This window comes from Phasianus colchicus, chromosome 9 (assembly GCF_987193195.1).
Source record: "Phasianus colchicus chromosome 9, bPhaCol1.hap1.1, whole genome shotgun sequence".
In the NCBI taxonomy this organism is placed as follows: domain Eukaryota; kingdom Metazoa; phylum Chordata; class Aves; order Galliformes; family Phasianidae; genus Phasianus; species Phasianus colchicus.
The window spans coordinates 18,296,017-18,320,412 of NC_143444.1; the positions used below are offsets into that span (position 1 = coordinate 18,296,017).

A 24,396-nucleotide genomic window follows, 5' to 3' on the forward strand; every position below is an offset into this window, starting at 1 on the left:
GCTAAAAAATCAAGATATTCTAGGTTATTCTATTTATGAGGAGAAAATGCAGTGAGAGTCACATACTACTTTTTTGCAATAAATAAATAAATAAAAGGGACAACGTTCAATTTTTCTGACCCCTGATCAAGTCAAACAACCAGAATAATTTTACCCTGTTGCCTATGAAACTTTCTTCAGCCACAGCTCATTCCTTATGCTCACCCCTGGCCTCTTGTGGGGATGTGCTGTCTGCTTATCCTGCCTCCTCTCCTCTTTCCTGCAGTGCCTCTTTGGTGGCTTTGCTTCCTACTCACCTCTGGAAGGCACTCAGTGCAATGCTCAGAAGATTCAATTCCCTCACAGTCCATCTCTGAGCAGTCAGGCCATGCCTGTGCTTTGCTTTGGAGGCTACATATCTTCACAATGGAATGAGTTGCTCCTTCCCAGCTAGCTCAGCTGAGGGAAAGTGACTATGGACATCAGCTCTGGCAGTGCTTCATCCAACCAGTCAGAAACTGTTTTCTACCAAAATTATTCTCATAACTCTCTTTGCATAAAAAAGCAAGCCTGAAAAGAAGGCGAATAAAACATAGAGTGGTTTAGAATTGTATACTAGGAATAATTAAACTTTTAGTAAAATGCTTCTGTCATTTCTTTATTTTTACTCACCGTGAGGACAGCATGTTCTCATCTCTATGGAGTCACATAAACGACTTGATTAAAGTGCATGTTGCAGAGCTGAATCTGGGCATTTGAAGCTTCCTTGCTGTTTTCTTAAGGTATTTGTATGATAGATGAGGAAAAATTAAGTCCTCTGCTCCCGTGCTTAGTTCATCTTGTTATGATGTAGATATATTTTCCGCACATTTGCAAATAGGGTAAAGAACAAGAGTACTTTAGCTATTTAAAGTCTTTAGAAGAAGAAAGGCAGTTTAGATTACCAGCAGCCTACAATGTGCGTGGCACAAAAATGTCAGTTTTAATGGCAAAGTTCAGGATAAAACTGTGTCAGCTAATTTAATCATTTACCATGAAATACCAGTTATCTTAATCTTACATGCAGTCCTTAAGTCTGCTGCATATTTTTTGTAATTGAATCCTGACCCTAGAAGGGAGCAAGCAAGGAATTTGCTTTTCAATGAATAGTTTGACTCTAAATGTTCCTGTTTATAAATTGTATTTGCAGCACTGTCAGATATTTTAATGCAGAGTAGCTAATATTTCTGATGAGTCAATTTTTTTTGTTTCATATTTGTTTTCCATGCTGCAGAAATCATATTAGTATTCAGTTTCTATGGAATTTAACTGAGTTCTCTGGAAAAGTGCAAATATTGTTCCCAGAACTTAAGGCAAATAAATTAGTATCTAACCCAGATGACAAATTTTATTCATGTGGTTTGCTTTCCATCTAGATACCTGATGTATTACTTCAGCAGCAAATTCAACAAGGCCAAGATGTCTTCATTTTCCTCCAGAGCAAGAGCTGTACAAGCAGTGTGATGGAAGTATTGGTCTTCTGTGGCCAGCCGGCGAGAACCCATCAACAGCTGTGATGAGCAGAGCAGACAGAGAGACAGGAGGCAGCTGAAGCCAAAGAGGACCCACGCCTGGAGCTGTGTGTGTGTGATTGGAGCAGAGAGAGGCCAGGACCCAAGGAAATCCCAGCAGCAAGGGAAAAAAACAGATTGACTCTCAGTGACTCATTTAGCTCCTGGATTGGACAGATCTCTCCCCTGCTGGCAATTTGGCTGAGCATCAATGGACAGATACCAGGATGAATAGCTTAAAATAATTAGGGGTTGGGAATCTGCAAAACTGCTAGCCATCCAATTCTTTACTCTGCAATGTGAGGCACAAAAAAGAAATTACATTTAGGTTATTAAATATTAAGTCAGTGGATTTGCCTCGATTTGGTCCAGAACAGGAAACTGGATAAAATTCAACATTTATTTCATTGTGTTGATGGCCTGTTTATCACTGAGCGGGTGAGTGCATTTTGGCAGGTCAAGCTCTTTGACACATGGGGCGAATGTGTGCTTAATTTCCCAAACAGAAGAATTAATATAATAATAATTAACACAGATGAGAACAGAAATAAAATCAAGTGCAGTCAGGAGTTCAGTTAAATGCCAGATATCCTGCTTTCTGTGTGTTCTGGGACCAGATTTTTTTACTGTTGAAGGTAATGAGGATTTTGCTATTGGTGCTGATGGGAGATGAATGGTGCTGAATATAGAGAGACTGGATTCCCTGTACTTTCTATTTAGTGCTTAAAAACAGAAGCAACAGGCTCATTTAGTATCAGTAAAGGTCAGTTAAAATTATAGAGACATCCTTTGGAGCAAATCCTCTGCCTTGTATTTGCATATTTATGAACTAGAGATTACGACGGGCTATTCCATTTATTAGAGCAGCATCTCTATAGTTAATTGTCTGTCAGTATTTCCATTATAAACCCCGTTTTTCAGTGTTTTAATATCTCAGCCATTTAAAATCACATCAGGAAGCAAGTTGGCCTTGTGTTGTCAGGCCAGGTGCAATTTTTTGTTCTGGATTATTATCAGTAATCAAATACTGTTCATTATATATGCAAATGAGTCACGACATTTCTGGTGGGGGAAAATAGCAAAGCATAAAAGTTCATTGTGGCTTTGTGTTTTTTTTTTTTTAGAAGAGAAAAGAGGAATTTGACAAATGATGGCAATTGAGACTTCATGATTTAAGAACAGCATCTCAAGCAGTTGTTCTGAAGTGGTTCTCAGTGTGAAATGAAGTTGCCACGTGCTTATCAGTGGTGATAGAGGTATATGGCTACAGATGCCTTGCCCCTCAAAGGCTTCTTGTCTGCCAGAGTCATGGACGAAGACCACCAGGTAAGAAAGCAGAGGATGTAAAAAAACCATGAGCCTCTAGAAGTAACAATAACCCCAGTTGTACCTTCAAAAACTGACCTCTTTTTAAATGTTCTACCGATGTAGAGAAGTGCGGTGGCCTTATTCCTGTTCTATGGGTGGAGAAGTGGGGCTACTGAGGCTCTCAGGAAAAGGCAGTTGTGAAGCTGCTTTGCATGCACTTCTGAGCTGAGCAGTATTGCTCATCACAGCAGTCCCACATCCTACTCCTTCCAAACAGATCCTCTTTGTTTTCTGACAGTTGCTGGTTGGATAAAAAGTAACTACCTGTCAAGGGCAAGGGTTTAGACTGAAATGCCAATTTTTAACTTATAAGGGCAGCAGGAAATTGTTCTTCAGTAAAGAAGTTGGTCTTACTCTATAACCTCTTGCCCCGTGAAAAGATATACAGTCTAAAAAGGAGCCCCCGAGCATTGATTTGTCCTCAGTGCCTTGAAATATCACTTGCAGGCACAGTAACTGGAAAGCTAAAATTCAAATTCACTAAGAGAAAAAAAAGTTGTTCACAAAGTGTTTGTTGCTTTTTACTATTTTGCCTACATGTCGTTGAAGAGGGAAACACAGTCCATGTTATCTACTCTTTCTGCCATAACGGTCTGTGTGCAAACGGGAGACTCCACAGAAACTAACAAGGGCAGACCAGAAGCTATGGAAGCATCATGTACAATCCATGTGCAAACCTGGGCAAGACCTACGGCTGGGCCTCTGCTCTGTGCCCTGTTCTGTGAATTTCAATACACCAAGTTTAGAATTTGCATTGCACAATGTTTTGGGTACGTCTTTTAAGAAATGATTGCAAAAATACATCTGTGATCGTAAAGTCTCAAAGTCCAAATGGTGATCCAGACTTTGCAACCACGAGCCCAGATCAAGACATTCTATCCAGGCTTATTGAACATTAGTTCTGCAGCCTAATGGCTCAGACTCATCAGTAGCACTTTTTTGAAACAATAGTATTTCGGATACTTTTCAGGTAACTGCTGACCTAAATTGAATTTTCCAGATTCCTTCCAGAATTGCCATTGTAAAAAACAGTCTGCTTTTCCCAGGAACATCATAGTACTTTTTCAGCTAAAAATTGTCTCTGGTTCTATAGGTGATCATAACTCAGAAGTAGGCAGATAACAGAAATTCTGTTTTGAATGCAAAATTACTTTAATGGATTTATAAAGCAGGTGTATTACCCAAAGTAACAGTGCAGAAGGGAAGGCCTGCTGAAATTGTTTAGAATGCATGAAGTATTAATTATATTGTGTTGTCTGCTGAAAGATAAGTCCATGCTCAGTAAGCTATCTAAACAGTGTTTTTTACTACACATTTGTTATGTTTTGGTTTTAATTTGCAGTGACACAAAATCTTGCATAACCAAGTTGAGTGCATCTTTGAATATTAAAAATACTAATTATTATGTAATTAGTCAACAGGATGTGTGTAATTGTGTAATACCAGAATTCCTGGGTGTGGTAAGAACGCAGGTAGAATGCCAACACTCATCTACACACAGTATTATAAAATTACACAGCATATCCCCTGGGTGGGTATTGTAATTGTATTTTACGTTTAAGCAATGGCTATGTTAAGAAAATAGGACTTATCTTTTTTAAAAATAATATCCTCCCAGTGGCATGAGTCTTAGTAAATTATGAAGATAATTATATCCAAATAGGGTGTCTTCCATCTCCCAGGGGACTTCTTCATAAATATATAAATAGGAGATTGGAACCAGTTGTGGCAGGAAGCTACCCCAAAATGGACGTGTGACAATTGCTGCATCCTGCGCAGGAGAAATCAAATGCGGAAAATGTACTGGAAGAACTTTCTATCTCATGAAAAACCATGTGAGATTAAGCAGAAATCTGAGTAGAAAATTATATTTCTATGATTTAATAGACATCAATGCCATCCTTAAACCATGGTGGAAACAGAACTATATAATGAATCAGATTGTTCTTTGGACTTACCCATGAAGATCTAGGTTACAGTCATAAAATGTCCTGAGTGTTTTAGTTGCCTATGACCTGTGCTAAGATTTACTGCCAGTGTAGTGCAAAAATCTTCTGTACTCATGGCCAACACTCCCCAACACACACCTAGGTGTCACTCATCCTTCCTATGGTACATCTGCGGTCATTGATGGGCACTTCACTGGGGCCAGCACTAAGTGACTAAGTGGTAGTGAGTTCTACAGTGTGGACAGACAGGAGGATTGTTCTTTTACGTGGATCAGCACTTCTCTCTTTTTGTGTAGATGCACAGTGAAAATTCAAGAGAACAGAAAGGTGAAAATTCTAACAGCAAATTAAAATGACTAGGCACTTACTCATTAGAAATGTAAAATACTGGAGCCTAAAGCTGGGTTTTTTCCATGTGCCTGGGTGGAAAAAGGTGAGGTGCCCTGTGAGGATGATTTTATCTTTTACTTTTGAGTCTGAAGATCTTCGATGTGGTTTGGCAAGTTCATAAAAATATTTGTGATAAAGTTGAACTGCTGTCTGGAAATGTAACATACATCTCAAGGAAGCTTGAGAAGAAAACGCAAAAGAGTCAGCACTACACATGAGGTAAAAAATTGCAGACAATTAGCTACTAGATGACTCCTACTAAATAAATCATCAAAGACCTGACTGCTGCTTCCAGGTTTCCACAATAGTATTGGCTAATTGAAGAAGCCAAAAATTGCTTAAGATATTAATTTGGCCAAGGTTTTAGGAATCTGCTGTTCTTGTTTGAATTCACTGATCAACCAACAAGGCCAAGACTATAAAGTGGTGGGACTTCATGTTTCTAAAGAAGATACTATATGTATTGCTCAGAATGAAAGGCCATATGATACGGGAAATTAGCTTCTTTCTGTTAAATGAGAGCAGTATGGGAAAGAAAGACAACTTGAACATGTCATGGAGTCTCATATCTTATTTCACTCAGTAAAGCACTTTGCTTGTCCAATTTAATAGAGAAGCAAAATTTCCCTTCCTGTATACCTCCAATAATCAGGTCAAGCACTGATCTCATTTAGAGCTTAGTCCAAGACCCAAAGTAAAGGGAAAATATTCTCATTGCTTCCAGTTGGCATCTGGTCATTCTTGCATGGTGGTTTTACTTAAATGTATGAACAGTTCTGAGCTTCTCCCAGGAAAAATAAGAGATGTAAATGATAAGAGATGGGAGTGTGTACGTTCAAATTTCCAACCTCCTGCTACTTGCAGCTGATAGGACCAGTACTTTGGCTTGGCAAAGACTTCTTAATTTATCTGCCCTTTCTGCAGGATTACTGGTTGGAAAAAAAAAAGAAAAAAAAAAAAAAAGAAAAAACAGAAGTGCTCACTTTGACCCTCTTTATTGCTGCATCTGGGCAGCTCACCACAGTTTTACTCTCGTTTACTGCTTGAGATTTACTAGTGTCCCTGGCCTGTTGTGATAATCCTCTGAATGTCATTATTGTGAAGGTTTTGTTCTGAAGAGAAAACTCTTCAGAAGTTCTGTGAAGGCAAGTAGAGTTGCTTCAGATCAAAAGTAAATTGTATGTGTCACTATAATGAATGGAAATATGCAGACTAATGATTGAATTTAACAGGAAATTGAATTGCTTGACTTTCCACAAGTCCAGTTTACATTATTTGAACTTCTAGCATTGGTAGGTGAACCTCATCCCAGTTGAGGGCCAACCTAAGGCCTAGTTATCACATGCAATTCAAATTGTCTTCAGAATAAGAGTGAAGTGGTGCATAAGCCTCACACTGTCTTTCTGTGCAGGAATTTAAAAAGAACCTGATTTGGAAAACACTAGGAAAAAATACTGATGTTTTGCACATCAGAAAAAGCTAATTAGAAATGCTTTTCTTTTATAACAAATAAGCTAAGCATATTGACATTAATTATAAGAAATACTCAGGGTTTGGAATAATCTGTTGAAGAGCACAGATGTATACCAATTCCTATGCAAATGAGAGTGTGTTTGCAACTATTCTTCAGGTAACACATTTACTTATAAAAATAAGGTATGTGTTTGGGTTTCTTTTTAATCATTAAAAGTCTTTCTCTTGCTCTTCCTCAATATAGTGAGATAGCTGTATCTGTTCGGCACAGCCTTGCATGCGTTCCAGGAGCTCGGAGCAAATTCTTTCCTTACATGAGTTAGTACTACTCTGTCAGCTTTCCTGGCATTACATCACTGTAACTAGGAGCAGAATTTGTTCTCCTTTGGTAGTAAATTTCCTTTGGTTTCAAAAAAACCTAATGGAATTCATAATTGCATTTATAATTTTCAGTTTGTGTCCCTGAGCTTACTAGTGACAGAAGTATTTAAATAAAATGCTGTGAATGAGATTTGTTATGTTGTCCTCTAGTGCTAGTAGTGACTTCTAATAACATTAGTCAGAAAACTTTGCCTATCTCTTCTTTTAGTCCAGCTGGCTGCAAAGAAAACTCTTACTTTTGATAGCATTAGTACCTAAGAGTTCTTCTGTGTAAGGGCCATGACAGGCAGGCTCAGCTAGCTGAATTGCTCCATTCCAATTGCTCCCATATCCCTGCCCCATTCCATGCTCTTTTGCTCCTTCCATCTCATGTACTGCTTTTATACAGACACTAGACACTTCAATTTCCAAGTCAAATTCTCTTATAGAATCTGACAAATATTTATCTTAAGGATATCTCTTAAGTTTGGTGAGAGAGCTTGCACAGGAGCTGTTCAGTGGTCATTGCAGACTGTCACCTGGCAGGGCTGGGTTTGGACTGGCAAGCTTTAGGCCCCAGATCCTAGAGTCTGCTTCGCAATTTCTTAGCCAGCCTATGAATGCCAGAGTTTAGCATACTTACTCCTATAAACACCAGTCCGCAAGGCCAAGTGTTGGTAGTAAATAGTTAATTTCTCTCGTCACCAGTAGATGTTGCCAGCGCTGGTTCAGTTTCCTTGAATGCTTTGCCTAACAATCCTCTAAATGTTTCACAGATATTTCCAGGGATACTGGGGTGACACAAGTTCCAGAAAGTTTTCAGTAAAGTGTCTGCTTTCACTGATCAGGTTCAAGCCCATTAAAGGATTTGAGAAAATCCATTCAGTGCTTTGCACAAAGAACAAATGTGAACCATTCCAATGAGTTTCAGGTATAATTTCAGGCCTCTACAAAGTGGGGGGAGAAGGGGAGGTAGAAATCTTCACATATGTTCTAAAGATTTGTCAGCAGTTGGCCTTCAGACTAGCTTGAAGATTTTGGTAATGCCAGCAGCTACCAGAGGGTCCAGACAAACTCAAACTAGAGATTGCCTAAGCCTCAAATTGCTGGGAGGTTACATACCACCTGTGAATCAGCAGCCTTTGACCTGTTTTTGTATTTCCACTTCTGAGCATCCACTACTGGTAAGTGCCAAATATAAAATATTGTATTAGTTGGATCTCTGTTCAACCTAGTATGCTTGATCTTGTTATTATGTTTACATCATTTATAGTTAAGATAGAAAGGAGACAGTTTCCATCATACCTGCTCATGGATATTCATATGGAAAAGCATCAATTTACATTGACTCTGGTCATCTAACGGAACACAAAGAGTCACTTCTGAGACATGGATTCACTTAATTTGCCAACACAGTAGGAGAAGCAATATAGTAGATGCCAGCTCAGAGTTGTATAGGCTTTAGCGGTGTCTAAGTGCAGAAAAGGGATCAGAGAAATGAGAGTATCAGTTGGTTGTGAAGTTGGAGTGAAAGATGTTATATATAATTTCAGCTGTTGGAGGTACAGATGTTTCTGTTTGTAACTATTCCTTACAGACAGGTGAGCCTTCTAAATACTTGTTTATATCCGGCCAACATAATAAAACAAGAGGCATTATTTTTGGAGCAAGCCTTGTACTTTATTGATTTCCAACCAAAGCAGACTGATTGTTGCTTGGAAACTGGTGGTCAGGAGCATTTTGTTGGATGTGACAGTTTGCAGTAGTCATGCATCTCTGGCATTAGGGAAAGGTGAGGTGAGGGAGGTGGGCATCTGCCCTAAAGGGGCAACAAAAAAGCAAAGTCATGGATGGAAACTGTCTTCTGTTCTAGCACAAATGTATTTTTGCTGAAATTTTTGAAATCTGTTGCTGGAACGATCAGCAAATTTTTCAGCCACTCCACAGCTCTTCAAGTTCTTGCAAGGAGAAATTGAGGCACTAGGGAAAAGAGAAGCCAGGTGGGAGAAGTGAAATGAAGGAGGAAGACAGGCAGCTCATGGTGGTGGCCTGGCAGGCAGCAGGGTGTGGAGCTGAGGGGCACTGCTAGCAGGTGGAAAGAGTGGTTAGGACATACCTGCCAGAGGCCATAAAACTGGTACTGAGGGAGGTGTTAGAAGTGCTTGGCAGGGAAGACTGCAGCAGAAGAGAAAGGCAGTGGTATTGGTGGAGGACACAGGGAAGAGTGGAGCCCTTTCTGCAGCCACTCCACCCCAGGGTCACCTGGTTACTGCTCAAGGGCTGAGCAGGGCTACTCCTTCTGGGACTCTGGCATTATGTCCAAAAAGCAGGAGAGAATCCTAACTCTCTTACTGTTTAACTTTGGATTAAAGAAATAAGAAATAAAGAAAAAGTTCTTCCACCTCCCCAAAAAGAATTGGCTATGTTCTGGCCAAAGTTTTTTACCAGGAACTCCCCTGGAGGCTACCTCTGCCCCATGGGTGACATCCCAATTTCTGCTCAAGCCTGGCAGGGCAGTAAGGGTGCCAAGCATCTCAGAAGGAGGGATTGGGAATGCATATTTGTGCCAGATAATTAACAGACTGTTGCAGAAAAAAAAGCCATTGTGAGCCTCCAACGTAAATGCCTCTGCTACCTTGCAGGCTCTGGACCAGCTCAGTATGAGTTGCTGGAGCAAAGCAAACTTCAGGACAAGGACTGCATGTACCATGCAGCAGAAGCTCCCACAGACTTCAGTTTCCTCAGCACGGGCCAGACTGTTGGCTTAACTCTGCTGATCTCCTCTCCCTAGCACTCTCCTCCAGCCCACAGCAGCACTTCAGTGGTGTCAACAGCCTTCAGTAGCCTCCAAGAGACCTGCAGCAAAGGAGAGGTATTTGGAATTTGTAGGGGAGGCTGGTAGCTATTTTATTTGAGCTCTGTATTCTCTGTGCGTTGAGAGCATTGCTCCTATTGCTCCCTTTAGAGACCATGCCATCCACTGCCCAGGTTGAGCAGCCCAGTGTCCAAGGGAAAGGAGCCTTTTGCTTATCACTGTCATATAAATCAGGCCCAAATCGGAGTCCTTTGAAATGTGAGAAAATGAGAGATTCGATTATCCGTATGGATCAATCTGGATTTATTCCAGATTGCTTCATTAATAGCAATCAAAGACATCACTTTAATGGATTTTTTATCCTCCAAATTATGATCATGAGGAATTTGTTCTGGCTATTGATTTTGAAAAGGCTTTTGATTCTCTTCAATAGCCTTAACTTAGTTCAGATTTAGGTAGCAGCAGGATTTAGTCTTAAATATGTTAGATAGGTCAATCTCCTTTATTCAAATCCACAGTTATGTTAAACTAATGACCATAGTTTGAAGATGATTTATGTACTGGGGCTTAGGCAGGAGAATCCTTTTTCTCTGATACTTCTGCTGTTATAGAGGAGCCTTTGTTTTGGGAGAAACCAGTGTTTTTAAGGGGAAAGTCAGTGATATTTTCCATTCTGCCCTTAGTTGGAGCATATATGTATATATATATATTTATATATTTTTAATGAAGATTGTAGATATTATGCTATAAGTCGCTGGATGTTCATGTTTCTTCTTTGTTAATTGGGGTAAAACTCTTAAAGCCATTAGGCAATTTAAATGTAGCTCTATTTGAACAATATCCTTTATTGGATCCCCCATTATCCTTTAAACATCTTGGTGTGCAAGGGGATAAAATTAGAAAGAATTTGTTTGCTTTAAATTGCCAGCCTCTGCTTGATAAAACTATTAGCTATTTAGCTAATTGGCCTGCTCTTCCATTATCATTAATTGGCAGAATTGATACAATTAAAATGGAGGCTTTATCTAAAGTGTTTGTGTTTTTTTCCAAGGTATACCCAATCCAGCTTCCAAACATGTTCAGAGAGCCTTACATTCTGCAGTTAGTATTGCTTCCAGGATTAGAGGTAAATTTAAGATTAATTTTGAAACTCCGTGGCTTCTCCTGGAGTCAGCTGGACTGGCTCCTGCTAATTCTATTGTTGTTTTTGGCTGCCTTGGTAGAACATGTTGCTTCATGACTTAGACAATTCCCAGCATTAAGTGGTGGCAGCAGCATGTGTAGGACAGTTCAGCCACCAACTGAGCAGAGTCAGGCCCTGAGAGCACCCCCCAGCTTTGCAGAAGTTCAAGACAAGGCCTACATCTGGGGCTGCGGCTTGCAAGGTGCTAACACCCATTATTCCCTGACCCACCAATGAACTTTAACATGAACATAATTTTTAAGCACACATACAGGCCCAGTGATGCCAATTAGCTTACTCATACTAGTAAAGTTAAACAAAAGCTGTGTTTGCTTGGGGCCACAGTAGTTGTCACCTCATCTGTCAGAGACTTTTGTGAACCTGTTGCAAAATAGGGTATGTACTTCCGCTTGCACCATGGTCTCACTCTAGCTGATCCTGCTGTCCAGATCAGCTGGGAGGCACTGGATTTAGAGGAGAGGCTGTACCTCTCCTGCTCTTCCCCTGGAGTCATAGCAATAGGAACCTGCACCCTCTGTTCTTACCCCTGGCAGACACGCCATCTACTTTAGATCACTGGTACAAATCATGCTTTCACCTCCTAATGCTATGATTCATGCTAGCCATTAGTCAATTAAATGAATAGGCCACAAGGAAATTAAAACTAAATAATGCTTCTATCAAGGGAAGGTCTTCTTAAGAAGCAGGGCCTCTGCTGCCAGAATTAGTCACCTGGTCTGCCTTCTGCACCAGGGGCTAAGAAAACGAGAGGATGATTAATTGGGCAGGACCAAGAGGATGCTCCCATACAGCTAGCCAGTGTGGGCAGTTGCTTATCATACCGTGGGAGCAGTGGCTATGTCACTGATCACCGCTACCACCTTTGCTTCATCTCCATCACAATTTTAGATGGTCTTGTGGTAGCCACACGTTCTTCACCAGCCAAGCATGCTCTTACACTGGGACTTACTTATCTAAAAAGCTGTGTAAAGCTGTCACCACAAAATAAGCCATTTAAAGCTGCTAAAAATAATTTGTATGTAAAATATAAAATTTTTCTACTCAAAATACTTAAAAATGTTTTATCTATATGATATATGCAAATATAATTGTACAGAATTTTAGCTAAAATAAATCAGATCTATTCTCATAGGCATGACCCAGTGTGCACATAACAGGTAGGAACACTGGAGGAATCTTGATAGAATACAGCCCTGCTTAATTCACTGAAATCATTGTGGTCTTTAGAATATACCAGTCGTTTCATGAAGCACATCATGTGTCATGGGTTAATCCTGATTTACTTGTGATGCTTTGCTTTTGGGTATTACCTGAATTATTCTGCCCATCTCTTCTCCATTCATTCTGTCTATCACAAATATCATCCTACATAGATTTCACTCATACACTCATTTGTTATTTAATTATGCATCCCTTTAAGGAGATAGACACATCAAGTAATACAATACTCCATGGCACACAGAAAGAGGAATTGTTTACTTTTACATAGAAAAGCATGAATGTGGAACACACAGTTTATAAGATACTAATGAATTTTTTGGATTTTTTACATTAAAACTGAGTCAATCCAGCTAAGTTCAGTGACTGGTGGAATTTGAATGTAGTGGGTAATAGCCCATGATACAGCCATATGATAGATTTCAACTTGGCTCATACTGACCACCTCAGCCATGCACCTTGGCACTGAGTGCCATTTGTGGTACCTCACCACGGGGCCACATTCTGCTGCCTCAGGGACGATGTAGCAAGGCCTGAAGCTGAACTGCTGCTGGAACTAACAACCTGGCATGTCTCCTGAGCACTAAATTTGCTGTGATATGTCACCTTGGGCTGAAGGGCCAGGGCTGTTGCGGCTCTATCAGGAGGAACATGCCCCCACCAGTGCCATTGGAAGCCTCACACTGCCATTGCCACTGAACTCTGTAGTTCAGTTAAAAAGGAGTCTCTGTCATAAGAAACTAAAAGACAACTGTGTTAAGTGTATCAATTCTGTGCTGATTTTGCATCTGAAATGACTGTAGTAAATAATCAACATTACACTGGTGTAAAACTCATGAAAGAGGTGGGAATCAAGCCCTATGGGAACAGTCAGAGGAGCTGCAGTGTAGCAGCTAGTCCTCCATGTACAAGATTTAAGGTGTGTTAGGACCAAACTCTCCTTGGAGGAAGCAGTGCTGCTTATTTGATTCCATCAACAGTGGATTTGGTTTATGGTCACCAGGGCAAGAAGAGTCCAGAAAAAGGGACATTCCTGGGCTGAAGCATTACTGTGGCATAGCAACGTCTTTCCTTGGTTTGAAAGTAGAGATATAACTCTGAATGTCATTAACTAAGACAATAATAAATTAATACAATAGCCAAGTAATAGCTCTGTAATGCTTTCATGTATGAATTGGAATGTGAATACTGAGATTTTCATTTCATGGTTGAAAAATACATGAGTTGACCCAAATATTAATTTCTGCATTTCAATCATTTACATATTATGGGTCAATAATCATTTCTTGCACAAATGACTTTTCAAATGAGAAGCAGTATATTGTAATGGTCTATCGTATTTACAAACATCTCATTGTTTTCCCAACTTAGCACTTAGTATTTAACATATACTGGACTGGATACTGTTTGCCAAATACAATACAAAAAGGACTCATGTAAAATGCAGAGGCTATTTTCTCTTACTATTATCCATAATTTATAATGTTCATAAACCATGGAGTTGTGTGCCTGAGCCCCCACTTTTGACCAGGCATGATTTTTCTGCGATTGTTCAGGGGACCTGATAAGCCTCTCTTTTCTTTCTTGGCCTTAAAAATCTCACCCCTTTGAGGAGCCCTCCGAAGATTCAGCCCTGTCAGAAGGGTTAATCGTGAGGATTTTGAGGTTTAGTACATCCCAAGCTTTTTTTTACAGCTTGCAATGACATCCAACAAAATGCCTAGGGTGTCTTTTTTCAATTACTTTACAAAGCTGGAATAATATAAATAACCTTGCTTTTTCCTTACTGGTATTGAACTTAGTCCATCATTTCAGGCTGTTCATTGTTTCCTCATATTCCACCCCTTTATTAGCCAACATATCCCAGCAGAAACCTTGTGTTTTGGAGTAAATAGTGTTCAAGTCCTGAATTAATCAGGGAATGGTGCAGCATATATTCACTGCCCAACAAGATGAATTTACACATCTGCCTTTTCCCCTAATTATAATTCCAGAGGTTGAATGTCAACAGCATATGGGTATATCCTCATAGAGGCATGCAAACACACACACACAGGCACACACTGTACATTAATCTCTCTTGGCTTATCCGTTGCTGTCTTTAATTTGTATACTTCAAAATTGAGTGGTGAGGTCATTTATTAGACTGTTTTTGTGAATTTTATGTAGTGATAAGAAAGCGGTTACATGCAATTTGTTTTTATAGAACTCACTTCTGTAACTATGATCTAATATTTCCTTTCTTTAACAGAACAGTGAGGAAGAAGAGCTTGCAGAGGTAACTAAGAGTTAACTGGCTACATTTCAGCTGTCACCATTGTCTCACATCTACAGAGAGAGTGAAGGGAGCCAAGGAGATGTAAGTACAGCAGGCCACTGGGAAAAAAAAAAAGAAAAAAGAAAAAAGAAAACCAAACACGTTTATAAGTAGAAATTTCTCCTCAAAAGCCTCAGAGCAAATCTTCTCAGTTTGTCTTGATTTTTCTTCCCCTATTTTTTAAACACAATGTGTGGTGGAAATGATTGTTATTATCCAAAGGACCTTACTTGCTGGCTCGCTGCATCTCTGTTTATGAAATGCCATAACAAAAGTGAGCTCACGCTTGTGTGCTTCCAATGCGTGATGTTCCTGTGTGCCAGATGGGCACTTTCATGACTGTATGAGCGTGGATTATTTCATTTCCTACATCTGGGACTCCAAATGGCTGCACAGAATGCCACAGGAGAGCGGCACAGATCTTCAGCTGGGGAAGCCTACCTTCACAAGGGAACTGGCTACATCAGAGGGGATGAGGCAGAGAAGCCCCAAGTGATATCTGAAAGTTCACATAAACCAGGGCCATAAGGGAAACCTTTAGAACCAGGAACAAGACAAAAATAAACAATAACTAATGCTGGATGTCAGCTGCAGAGTTGGGGGAGGGAAAATAAACCATAAGCAGTTTCTTGCCTGGCCACAGAAGATGTGTTTGGAATGCTGTTTTGTATTTCAGCACAGAAACTCTGCTGTGACCTTCAGCTATCGCTGGGTATTACAAGTTCTACAGATAGCCAGAGAGAAATATCCCAAGGAGAGCTGGCATATACTGTGCCATCTCACTTAATGTTGACTGCATATTGCTCACAGCCCATTCCAGAACTGTGACTGGCCAGCCTTATGAAAGCACTGTAGAATCCTACAGGAATAGTCAGGAAAACTACCATTTGTCATAATGCTATTGCAGGATTTGGGATAATTACTTGTTTGTTTGTAGGATAAAAGAATGCATTCTTTTTTTTTTTTTCAATCCCAGAATAATGAGAGCAGATCTGCAGTATAGTGAGGACCCGGTCTGCTACACTTCTGTGGTGTGTGTTGCATTTCAGTGCCAGCACTTACCAGAGATGGTAAGAAGAGACAGAATAGGCTGTCCTATATGTTTGATTGAATTAACTGTAGCAGGAAAAAAATATATAGTAAACCCAGTGACTTCCTTAAGATGAAAGAGAACAAGCCCCCAAAGAAAGAACAAATGGAAAACATAATGAACAAAAGAAAATAAGAGCTTGTGACACAAAGTAAGAAAAATAAACAGCAGTTGACTTAACTGTTTTGCATAAGATATTTACAAACCACAGCATATTACTGTTTGCTTTATGCATTTTCACATCCTGCTCAGTTTAAAGCAGCAATTTTCTGCAAGGACAACAGAGGGAAAAAAAAATGCTTTACACTGCTTATATTAATTACTTTTTTTCATTACCCGTCATGTTTTCTACAGGCTTGTGTATTATTACTGTAAAATGTAATGAAACAGAAAAAGAAAAAAAGAATGGACTTCTGGGAAATTTTCCAATTCTTGAAATGCAATGTTAATTGAGAGCTATTTTTAGGTCATCACAGATAGAGCTGAACCCATTGCCATCAGCACACACAAAGGGAATTGTCCAGGTGCAACACAAACTGGGTGAGGATATCAGTTTCTACTGATGGAGAAGAAGGGAGAGAAACTATCTCCCCAGAGGGATGGGTCTTGCTGGGTTTGGGGCAGCTTCTATTTCTCAACATTAAGTTCTCAAAGCATAAAATAAAAAGAAAGAGTATGGAGTTGGCGTGGTCCAGGACCTGCCATAACCATGGGTGCTCCAGAAAGAGACCCAGTGACAGGAGGGCAGAGCAAATGAAAGCAAGAAGCTCTCTCTGCTTTGGTGGCTGACTTCCAACTCTGGCATGGAGGGCACTCTGTAAGTCAGCATAAAATAAAGTCCCCTAGAATGTATCAGAAACGTGATCCCTTTAATTTATAGATCTCCTAAAAGGCTGCCAAAAATCAATTATTTTAATTTGTATATAGCACAGCCATGGACTGATTCAAGTTCTTTTGAAGTATTTTTAAACAGCCATTGCACAAAGCCACCCTCTTTCCCATATGCAGAAAATGAATTGAAAACCACAATCTCTTGCAGTCACTTTGATCGCGAGAAAAGACACACAGGACTCTGCAAGCAAATCTGAGGCCCCCTGCTAAGTCCTTTAACTGGTACCTTTACTATTAGTCCCAAGAATCAGCTCTCCCTATATTATCTGCCTCTTTTCCCAAAGAGTGCAGGGAAGGTGTGTGAGCCAATAACAGCTTGTGAAGACCAGAGGAAATACTTGTGGATGGGTGGAGGTTCCCTTTGAAACTGGAGAAGTGGAAAATCTTTGGTGTGCACTTAGTAAGGCTGAAATGAAAGGGGCAAGAGCATCCCATGTGGGGGAAGCCACCCTTATCTCCACAAAGCTGTTTGTTCTCTGTGTTACACAGCACTGATATAAAAGCAAGAGCCTAACACACACTTTTTTTTTTTTCCTTTTTTCTTTTTTTTCCCAGCAGCCATCCTCACGTGCCCGGTAGCATATTTTGAAAAAACTGAGATTACCCTGAAAAATTTTCTACCTGCTTTTGCCCCATTCATGTAGCAACTTCAAAATGAAGCTGTGACCAGATGGTCAATAACCAAGAACGTACTTATAGCTGTTCTGTTTGCTTTGATGCTACTGCACTTCTAGTAACTAGCCTATAGGTACAGGAGACACCTCTCCGCCCATGTTGGCCCAGATCAGCAATTGAACAAACATTTTCTTTTAGAAATGCTGCATCAAAACTACTAACTTTTATAGCGAGAAATCATTTTAGAGCCAAGGCAAGGCGAGTGCATTACACTGCCACTCACTCACACAGAAGGCAAGTGAACTCTGATACTCTATTTGCAAATCAAGAAAGAAGTTCTTATTGACTATGCATGTCCTGCCTCCAGTGGTTGTACCAGCATTTGGAGTTCATTTTGCCAAGCCAAGGTGGCTCCAACTAGCTGGAGCCTCACCTTAGCTCATTATTGGCCTGTCAGCACTATATACTTCATCAAGTCTGACAGCTAACCCCATACTTTTGTATCTCTGCATGACAAGCTCCTTTTTGCATTTAGACGTGAGTTATTCCCCTTTGCTAGAAAAATTGATCTGAATCTGTAGCTCCCTGATTGAAAGTCATGTTTTTTTCCACAAAGAACTCAGCTTTGTTCTTTCATAATGCTTTAGTTCTCTTCAGCACCCCAACTTGCTTTCCTTGTAGGCAGTGGTCCAGAAACAGCAGGGCTCCTTTACAGACTCAAGCAAGTAGATTTTCTTGTAGTGAGATGATAGGAACAATTGCTGGAGGGCATGAAAGGAGCAGTGGGACCCATAAGATTACATAGCCTCCTGGAGCAGAGGCAGTTTGACTCAAGCCAGCTAGGTCCTAGTACACTGCCCCTAGCACTTGTCTCCCACATGAGTCAGCCCCTCAACGCTCAAGGTGCTGGAGAAAGGGCAGTAATTTAGTTTATTCCAAGTCAAACTCATGGTGTAAATAAGGAAGTCAGTATTCAAATGGCAATTCAGACTTGAGATAATGTTCTAAGATACATGTAGTCATACATGTATCCACGGGAATATTGCCATAACTTTCACTTGAATGAGTATTTCATCTATAGGAGCTTTCATTTTTCCAGTTGATTAGCTGGCACCTGTCCTCTGTTGAAAAAGGGTAGCATGCACCTGAAGAATTACAGTAATAAGCCAGTTGAGGAGGCTTTGCAGGATGGACCCATGGAGCCTGCAGTCATTTGACTGGATCAATGGGTGGGATTTCCTCAGAGATCGTGGATTCAAATGTCACTTCAAAAATTTCACTTCAGTGTTTTCATTTTCTGTTTCAGCTGTGTTGGGAATGGCCTGCAGATTTAAACTCTGACTCAGAGTAGGAGAAATGAGGGTCCATTAATTCTTATGAAAAAAAAAAGTGCCATTGCAGGCCATAGCCCTAATGTAAATGAATTTGGCATGTTCCAGAGTAGACCATCACTTCCATTATGAAATCAATGGATATAATTTAAGCTTTGGTCCAACAAGGCCTCAAACTTGCAGAGCACACACCAGATGTTTATTAATGTTTAGAGAGTGTCAATGATCATAAAAGATTTCAAATCATAAAACCATGACAGAGGGTCTGATACTGGCTGCAGCACAGTGCTTTCATAAAATTTTGTTGTCTCTCAGAAAGCAACAGTCCACAGTTCTTAAACATTTCAGGAACTGATCTGCACTCAGAAATGCTCTGGTATCTATGGAAATTTGCCTCTAATTTATCTGACAGTCCCATCTTTCTGAGCTGTGTTTAGGAGCAGGAGCATTTCATGCAGGCATAATTTTTAAACTGCTCCTCTACATATATAGAGGGCAAAAAGTAGAAGAAATATGTTATGGACTCCAGCTGACAGAAATATCCCATAAGAAGTTATGTGCTAGCCAGGATGTGTAAGGATGCCATTGGTATGCTTTAGATGCAGAACCCAACTAAGGTGGGGAAGTAATGTCCACTTTGAAGTTGTTGCAGATGCAAAGATCCCCACTGTTCCTTCCAGCCTGTGTGTCCTGCCAGAGGGTCTGTGCTACTGCAGGAGAAACCTTGCCAGGCAGTACATCCTGCCTGGCCTCACAGGATTTGGCTGCCTCAGCATTGGTGCCCAGTGCCTTCTATACCCTGGACCACCAGGATGCTGAACTGAGTGTCCATACTCACACACAAACCTTTAAAAATGGTTTCAAAAAGGCAAAGCTGACCCATGGCCTCTATGATTTGCTTCAGTAGGTTACACCTTAACCCTGTTATTTTCCTCAAATTTTCCTATCTGTAACCTTCCTGGGTATCATCAGCGTAAACCTCACCTCCCAGGTAACTCCTCAAACCCAAACATATCCTTCTTTAAACACTGCAACTGCTGTGGGATGAAAAATACCATGCTTAAATGGTGCCCTTTGGAGTGGAGCACTGTGCATAAAGAGACCTGCCAGATTCCCATTGGAAGGGTTAGCTGAGACAGGGGCCTGGAAACACTGACTGCAGCCAATTTCTTTTTTTCTATTCATTATTCCACTTTGTCCAAACAATAAGAACATTTGGTGCATTTACCTCTAAATATGTCAAATGCCTCTTTAGGAAAGAACTTCCAAAACCTAAAATCATCTTTTAAGATCAAATTCATTGCCTGAGCTCAAAATTGTTCTCAACACAAATAAACACAGACACACACTTGCAAACTTCATCTGCACTGTAGGAATTGTCCTGGGATGGAGCGGTGCTGTCTGTGAAGCCCTGCTGCAAAGCCTGGCTTTCTGATACTAAAAGAGTTCTGCAAATATTAATATGTTGTTGAGTCTGAGGGAATTAAAAAAAAAAAAAAGAAGAAGAAAGAAAGAGAGATTATCCCACAATATAACAGATCTATAAAGAAATTGGCTTCATTTTCACCTATTGCAGACGAATGGAGGTAAAACAACTTTTAATTAGTGCAACAGGACAATAGGAATGAAATTGGCTTGGCCACAAGATTTTTGCAGGATGACACTGATGGTATTACTATCCAACTTCAAAGATTTGGAAAGATGTGGCTGCTAACACTGGAGAATAGAAACCTGTTTTTCATCAACTAGGCTGGCCTGACAAATTAAGTCTGTGGAGTCATTAGATTAAGATAAGAGCTTATCTCCTAGACTGACATTTATTCAGAGGTTTTTATGCTGCTCAGCTAGTAATTAGTGTAGTTGAATTTTTAACACTGCTTTGTCCAGTCATTTGACAAATTTGGAATATATACATCTTTGATTAAAAAAAAAAAAAAAAAAGCTAAAATCCAAGAGTACAGAATTATTAGCTTGGAAAGGTTTTAATTTCTAGAAAAGTTGGGATGGTGTTAAAGATCTTCAAGCAAGTCAGAAGTTCTTCTGCTTTTGACTCACTTCCATACATGCATTGAGAGGCCCCCTAAACTAAATTTGTAGGCACTAAGCAGCAGATATCTCCAGCAAATCTGCAATTTCTTTCATATCCATCCATTTTGTAATTCTGCTGCTTTACAGGAGCAGGAATCCAGCAGAGGCTGCACTCCTGCTCATTAATGCTTGTCTGCCTCCTTCAGCACTCTGGTTGGGATTTCTTGGGGGGAGTTTCAAAAGGATTCTTCTCTCATATGGCTGATATCACAGGATAACGTTTATTTTTCCTGTCCTGATTTTCTTGTACTAACAGATGGATTGTTCCTGAGCAAACAAATGCATTACTTCTGAACATGTTTTAACATTGCTTTAGACTAACAAATCTCTCTCTCTTTTTTTTTTTTTTTTGAACATTTCATTTTGAGTAATCGAAGATCAGAATTAGAATAATAATAAGTGATGAAATGAGTGAGGATTTGTTTATGAACTTTGTCTTTTTTTTTTTCCTACAGTTTTGTCCCATTATTACTGTTACTATATTTATTTTGTCCAAAGTGCAACCATCTCAGCATCTGTCATTGTATCTGTTAGAAATGCACAGGCAAGGAGAGCTCACAGTAGTAAATTATGGTTCATCCAACCACTTAATTCTTATGATTGCTGGCTTTCACCAAAAAAAAAAAAAAAAAAAAAAGACTGAAATTCAGTGCAGTTGGCCACACTACACAGCCTCTCACAGCCTCTGAGTGCAGCGGTGGCATTAGAGCAGGGCATGAGTGCTGAGGCCACCTGGGAGCAGAGGCTGTGTGCCAGCACTTCATGGCTGCTTCTGTGGCTTTGGATTTTTCTGATGTTTACATGAGTCCCCACAGCACAAGAGAAGTTAAGCACCTGATAAGCACCACAGCTCTTCCATGGCACAGCGGCTAGAGGATGCAGGGATCTTGGGCATGTTCAGCCAGGAGCGAAGTCCTGCTGCCCTCCAGTTCCTGAGTCAGAAGGTTGGAACGGATCTTTAAAGATTATCTAGTTGAGAATGATGTGGCAATGCTCATCAATCTGAACCACTTGCATCAGTCCTCACAGAAACTCCAAGCACTGCTTTTCCCCCCTCTGAAAGCAGCTTTTGCTGCCGCCTTTGCTGACTCCCAGCTCAAAAATCCCTCCAAACTGCTGAAGTGCAACTCACTTCCCTGCCAACAGAGCACAAAAGTGGAGCCTGGACTGACCTTCAGGTATCTGTGAGAGGAAAGCCCAGATTCTGATTTCTCGAAGAAGGATCAGGGACTGAGCTGAGAGAGGAGAGATTTGAGTTCAAGCAACTTGGGATCTGCGGTAGCATCATCACTGTTTCCTTGGGCTGGTTTCCCCTGCTGAGCTGTGCATCACTACACAGGCTGGATGATGTCAGTGCTGCCCAAGCAAGCTTCAATTTGGCTGCTGAATAAAGGGGAGAGTTGTCGTCACCACACAGACAGAAAACCAAAGAAAGCCTGTGTCTTCTAGCTAAAAAGCCAGCTTAAATGAAGGCGTAAGCATCTCTTTTTGAGGTACTGTGGAGACAACAGCACACAGGCATCTTGGTGTTGTCTGTCCATTGGCAGCACTGGCTCATGAGGCAGTTCCCCATCCCCAGATCTGTGTGAGACACCTCAGCCTGCTGCTCATCTGTGGGATTTTGGTTCATGGACTTTTGCTATTCTCCTGCACATCCATGAGCAATGCCACTCTCTCACACCTGCATCTCAGGTCAGTTTAAAAACAGCTGCTGTTTGATGGCACACACTAAATGAATTACTGTCCTCAGTTACGAGGCTGTCCTCCAGCCTACAAGTCTGGAGAATGAGACCTTTGCTGGTGCCATGCAGGAGGCCAAGAGCTGGCAGAAGCACAGGCAAAGGAAAAGTCCCACTGGGTCAAGGGAAGGGGCATGGCAGACTAATGAACTCCATTACTGCAAGGAGAACTTTGTTCAACTTCTCATGCCAGAAAGGACTGCCCAGGCTGGCAGGTAAATCTCCCCGAAGATAGAGGAAATAGGGGGTTAGAGCACCATATTTATCTCCAGCTACTTAGCAGATAGTGAGATGCTGCAAAACAGAATTGAGTTTCAGCAGAAGGAAGGTGTTACTGAATAGTAACAATGGCACAACAACGCTTTGCTCTGCCTCCCTTGGCAGCAACCTGCTCTTAGGTGGAAGACTGCTCTTCAGCATTTGGCTCAGGTCAGACAGGTGAGAGAGAATTTTTCTCAGGTTTCTAGTGTTCCTAAGCAATTTCTAAGATGAGACAGAATGGCAATTATTTTTGTTAACTGGCAAATAAGTTGTCAATACCACCAGAAATTGCTGCCCCTTACCTAGACATTGCTCTAGTTTTGTTTTGATGGCTTTTGGCTTCTAAGCTTGGCACAAGAGGTAGCCATGTCCCAGAAAAATATGCTTGCCCTTTTCAACCAGATTCCTCAGGCTCAGGTTTACCCCCAGTAAATGTTTCACAGTGCCATAAATTATGCAGTGAGTTCCACACAAACATCCTCTACTCTCTGAAATGAAGGTGAACACTCGGTAGCACAAATACGCGATGTAGCCATCCAGCTGTTTGTGTTTCCCCCAGGCATTCAATACTTCCCACAAATAACTACACTTTGCACTTCTATAACATACATCCTGAGACCCCACAGGGCACCAAAAGATGGAGTAAATGCCTCTATTTCTATGTCATAGGTGCTTAGCACTTCTGAAATGCAAGCTCAAAGCAGGGTGTGTTGAACATCCTAAGCATGGAGAAACCTTTCTGGAAAGCTGATGGAAAAGATTTTCTCAACTACTGGTAGTCGATCAGTGGGCAGTGGTTGGTGCAACTGTTGGAGGGGGGGTTTCCTCACCGCAGGGAAGTTTCTCTCCAATAACCTAAGCTTTCCTCCATTTTAATTCTCTGTGGTATGGTATTTATTAAGCACTTTGCCATAATGTGCCATTGCTAGCGTGCCAAATCCTGAGCAAATCACATCCTCTGTTCTTCTGTTGCAGATTTGTGAGATAATCTATTATAGATTAATCTTTTCAGTCTTATGGTGCAATGTCAAAAATAAATTGGGGTTATGAAGCTGGAGGGGAGCCACTGGGGCAGGAGGGAGGGAGGGCGTGTTCTCATTGTTGCTCCTTATTTGACTTTGAAAGCATTGTCACAATGAGATTTTTGGAGCTGATTGTTACCCCGTGGAATCCAAAACACAAGGTAAAAATGTCGCAGACTAAGTTTTTATCTCCACAGATATCAGCTCAGTGTTGAACTGTGGATGATTTTCATGCTATTTCATTCCCTCTCCTCACAACATGAAATATATCTGGGTTGATCCATTACATCTCTTTAGAATAATAGATGGCAGAAAAATAAATAGAATAAAATAAAAGCCAACCCATTTCAAGGACTGAATGTCTGCTGGAGATGGAGGTATCCAACCCAGAAAAATAATACAGGCCAGGAATACAGCCAAATATGCTGCATGAAAATATTCATTTGCATCATTTTAAATATTCCCTAACATTTTACAAACTCCTGAATGTCAGACAGTGGGTAATTTGCCTTGTGCCACAGTTCTCATTACACTCCGCAGTAACTCTCCGAAGGTCCCTGGTGTCTAAACCAGATCAGGGGTCAGTGCACAGGAAGAGCCCATTGTCCCATGCATTTCCCTGGTCTCCTCTGCAAGACAGAAGAGCCAAAAGCCTCTCCAAATCAGGGATAAGTTGGGAAATTAGACATTTAGTTCCACCTGTGCAACTATGAACCATCTGCCTAGACAGAAAAGT

The 24,396-nt window shown here is 40.7% G+C and overlaps 1 protein-coding gene across 7 annotated transcripts in view; it reads left to right on the forward strand.

Annotated features, from left to right (window-relative positions):
* The window catches only part of LOC116243490 (uncharacterized), a 226,471-nt gene that overhangs the window by 189,899 nt on the left and 12,176 nt on the right, over nucleotides 1-24,396 (forward strand). For 6 of the 7 annotated variants that reach the window (XM_090146395.1, XM_090146397.1, XM_090146396.1 and 3 more), the window contains 6 exons: nucleotides 1,395-1,967; nucleotides 2,654-8,253; nucleotides 9,712-9,941; nucleotides 10,936-11,010; nucleotides 14,558-14,665; nucleotides 15,600-15,693. In XM_090146395.1, coding sequence (XP_090002521.1) covers nucleotides 15,604-15,693 — 90 coding nt within the window. In that variant the 5' untranslated portion in view covers nucleotides 1,395-1,967; nucleotides 2,654-8,253; nucleotides 9,712-9,941; ... (1 more) ...; nucleotides 14,558-14,665; nucleotides 15,600-15,603. Of the gene's footprint in view, nucleotides 1-1,394; nucleotides 1,968-2,653; nucleotides 8,254-9,711; nucleotides 9,942-10,935; nucleotides 11,011-14,557; nucleotides 14,666-15,599; nucleotides 15,694-20,534; nucleotides 22,816-24,396 lie in introns of those variants that run through there. The other variant, XM_090146401.1, reaches the window with a different exon arrangement.